The sequence below is a fragment of the Vicia villosa genome, unplaced genomic scaffold (genome assembly GCF_029867415.1).
Source record: "Vicia villosa cultivar HV-30 ecotype Madison, WI unplaced genomic scaffold, Vvil1.0 ctg.003522F_1_1, whole genome shotgun sequence".
NCBI classification, from domain to species: Eukaryota; Viridiplantae; Streptophyta; class Magnoliopsida; order Fabales; family Fabaceae; genus Vicia; species Vicia villosa.
In genome coordinates this window covers 211512-215566 of record NW_026706228.1, presented here as the reverse complement: position 1 = coordinate 215566, position 4055 = coordinate 211512, and the positions used below count along the sequence as shown (strand labels likewise).

At 35.3% G+C, this 4055-nt stretch overlaps 1 protein-coding gene across 1 annotated transcript; it reads right to left on the bottom strand.

The window, feature by feature from the left end:
* Positions 1 to 1484: 1484 nt before the first annotated feature.
* On the bottom strand, positions 1485 to 3674 carry LOC131641135 (adenine/guanine permease AZG1-like). Its single transcript, XM_058911450.1, has one exon. The coding sequence runs from the start codon at positions 3402 to 3404 to the stop codon at positions 1605 to 1607; it is 1800 nt and encodes a 599-aa protein (XP_058767433.1). The 5' UTR covers positions 3405 to 3674; the 3' UTR covers positions 1485 to 1604.
* Between the last annotated feature and the right edge of the window lie 381 nt (positions 3675 to 4055).

The window sequence follows — 4055 nt, the reverse complement described above, 5'->3', positions numbered from 1 at the left end:
CAAATAAGCTAAAAGCTCAAAATATGACTTGTCAAATAGAGCCTAAATTCATACAGAGATTTATTCAGACGATTATAAAAATTATAAAAGAAAAATTATTATGAATTTTATTATTAAAAAAAATCCTCTATCTTTTATTATAAATCATTATGAGTTTTTAACAATTATTAAAAAAATTAATAATTATATTATTAAAAAGAAAAATCATAAACGATTTTACAAAATTGTTCTTCTCTAGTGAATGATTAGGGGTGGAAATAGGCTTAGCCGATAATAGGGGCTTACAAGCTAACCTATATAGGCTCAGGCCAGGCCACACATTATTTTTAAATAGAAAAGGCTTAGGCTTCTTTATAAGTCTATTTAGAATTTTAGATGAAAAGGCTAGGCCTCAGACCCTAATAAAAGTCTTTTAAGCCTATCAGACCGGCCTATTTAAATAAATATGAATATCTTTTTTATGATCATTATGTTATGTTTTGTACTTTGAATTAAAATACATAAATAAAACTTGGTTATCTTGAAAAACTTAAGAAAATAAGATGAAAACACCAGATGAACATTGTTTTCATAAGTTCTCTTAAACAAATAGTCTCCTAAAACTTAAGCAAATAGGTAAGTTAAAATAATTTAGTCTATTTAAACATTATTTTAATTGTTTATTTACATATGTAAAATAAATAGGCTTTTATGTAGGCTAACAGGCTAACTAGGCATTCGAAAAGGCCCGAGCCTTCAGACTTAGGCTTGGCAAAGTCTAATTCGGCCCATCCTATTTCCGCCCCTATGTATATGTATAATAAAAATAAATTTACACTAAAAAAGAGAATATAATAAATATGAATATAATAAATATTTAAAGATATACATTTATTTATATTGAAAATAATATTGACTTGACAAAATTTAGTAAAATTTGAATTTGACTTTTTAAGCTCGTTTAAATTTGTTTATTTATTTATATGTATTGTTTTTAATTTTTATTACAATAAAACGATATTCTATAATATAAAAATTAAAATAAATTAAAATAAATTTTAATACTATTATGTCAATAAATTTTACTTATTTCCATAAATATAAATAAAAAATAATCAACTTATTTAAACTTGTATATTCTAATTGAAAAATTGATTAGATTAAATGAATTAAGGTATTAGTCCAAATAGTGACCTAGAATCAAACTCCTTGAAAAGTAAACAAGTGAAAGCAATGACATTATTTAAAAATCAAACTAGTACACAATAATTGGGTTATAAAAACTTAAAAGCTAAGTAGGGATTAGAGAATATACATGGGGATCAAAGCCTAAGATGCACTTTACCCTTTAACATATCATAATAAATCCAAAACATTTTTCAAACTATGAGCTAATGATTAAGACATGTTCGGAAGGACCTTCCTATAACTTTCTCATTTTCATTTTCTCCACCTCGGAAAAACCAAACTTGAGTTTTATAGTATACGCAAAGAAAAAGCAGGTATTCACACCAAAATAATAAATAATTCCTATAGAAAAAATTTCAACCATATGAAATAAAATATCAACAAGAAAATGCCAAATATTATTACAAAAAAACTATATAAAATTAAAAACCTATAGGCTAAAGTACTTCTAGTTGTATTGCTTTACCATTTGGATTTTGCGATAAATGTTGATTTTCAAGTACCCCATTGACCTGAGAAGAATGAGAATTATTATGAGAATTACCATTTGTTGTTTCCTTTGTTGTTTTTGTAATGTACCCAAAGTGCCGCAAAATCTCAATTCCCCAATCCCAAATATTCAACACAATGTAAGTACCAATCCCACCAATAAGCCCATAAGCAATTGAATACGTTAAAGGCATAAGTATCATTGTCACAAACGCAGGTATTGCTTGTTTCATATCTTCCCAATCAATCTCCACCACTGATCTCATCATCAAAACCCCCACTAAAATCAACGGTGGCCCTACCGCCCAAGCCGGAATCGAAGCCAACAACGGCGTAAAAAACAACGCCATAAAAAAATAACACGCCACCGTTAACGCCGTTATCCCCGTTCTCCCACCTTCACGAATCCCAGTAGAAGATTCAATAAACGCCGTCACCGGTGAAGTTCCTAATAAAGACCCAACCACAATGGAAGTAGCATCAGACATGAATGCGAAATACTGACCCTCGAAATTCCCTTTCTCGTCGGTGAAACCTGCGAACCTCGCCATTGAGTACAACGTTCCGGTTGTGTCGAGAATGTCGACGTATAGAAAAGTTATAACAGCTTCCCAGAAATACCCTTTTCCTATGTTACTGAAACTCAACGCACCTGCTGTTGTTTTTATCGTGTGAATGTCTATGACCTTTTTGAAATACTCATGAGCTGTATCACCAGCGTCAGTGTTGGGAAACGCCGTTACTTTGGTGTTTCGAAACCATGAAACGGCGGTTACGAAAACGATGCCGTATATCATTGCTCCTTTCACGTTTTTTACTAAACAGTAGGCGATTATTATAAAGCCCACTAGGCCCAACCAGAGAGTCGGGCTTTCCATTCTGTTGTTTAAACAGAATATATCACTGGAAACTGTTCCGCCAGATAGTAAACTGACGGAACCGTTAACTGCTGTTACTACTGGAGCGAGTGAAGCCCGTGATGAGCTTGGACAGCCGCCGAGTGTGACTAGAGTGGAGGAGCTGTATCCGATGAGCCCGATTCCTTGATTGTTTTGGAGCCCGATGAATGCGAGAAAAAGCCCGATTCCAGCGGAGGAGCTTATTCGAACGGGCTTTGGTACGAGTTTTGCTAGTTTTGCGCGGAGGCCGATTGCTGATACGAATAAGAAGAACATTCCTTCGATGAAAACTGCGGCGAGAGCGTTTTGATAGGAGATGTTACCGGAACCGTGGAAGCCTACGACGGTGTAAGCGAAGTACGCGTTAGCGCCCATGCCCGGAGCGAGGCCTAGTGGTAGATTAGCGAAAGCTCCCATGATGAAACAACCAATGAGAGACGAAGCGACGGTGGCGACGATCAGGTCTTTTCGTGTTTTATCTAGGCAAGCGGAGTAGCCCGGGTTAACGGGATCGAATTTGCAAGAGAAATCTGGTTGAATGACGTGAAGAGACGGGCCAGTACATTTGGAAACTGAAATGGAAGAGTTGGAGCAAAGAGGAACGCAATCGGAAACAGAGCAGGTTCCACCGGAATCAGTTAAAATGGAAGCGTTGACGGCGAGGATGTAGGCCATGGTGAGGAACGTGGCGGTTCCGGCACGAAGTTCGGTGGTGAAAGTGGAGTTTCGCTGGGAGAGTTTGAACCATTTGCCTAGTCTGGTGTTGGCGACGTAAGAGTTGAGTTTAGAGATGGGCTTTGTGTGGGCTTGGTGGGCTGGAAGTGGGGGCCGTTGGGTTTGACCCTCCATGAGGTTTGGAGGGAAGAGAGATGGAGATTTTGTTGGTTGGTGTGGTGTTTATATAGGAATTGGATAAATAAAACGTATTCCAGAGTGTTATGAGATCAAGGTATGATGTTGGATGCGTTTGGTGTTTTGTGATACAGAGAGCGTAGAACAGAGACTGGGAAGTGGCAAGGTTTGATTTGTGGTGGTTATTGCAATTTGTTTATGCAAAGTATAGATTCTGAAGAATGGGATCTTTCTAATATAGATAACTGTGCCAGCAGTGAGGGTATCAAATTTTTTTATTTAATTTGTTTTTCCTTCTTTTATACGTCGTAATTAATGAAAATTATTTGTAGTCTCTTGCGTTTTGGAATACTACTCTGAATAGTATTTTTTAATTTCGTCATTATTGTTGTTATTTATTACGTACTACAATAAGATTAAAATAGTATTTTCTAGGAGTGTATATGCTTTGGGTAAACCCAACAAACCCACAGTAAAAACTCATTCAAAATATTTGGGGTATAGATAAACCCACATCCAACCCATAAAATTCATGGATTATTGAGTGATTTTTTTTTGTTTTGTTTTTTTAATTATGTAAGTGGTGATTTTGATGTTTTTAATGCTGGTTACTTCAATTTCAACCTTTTCAACATCTTTTACTTTGTA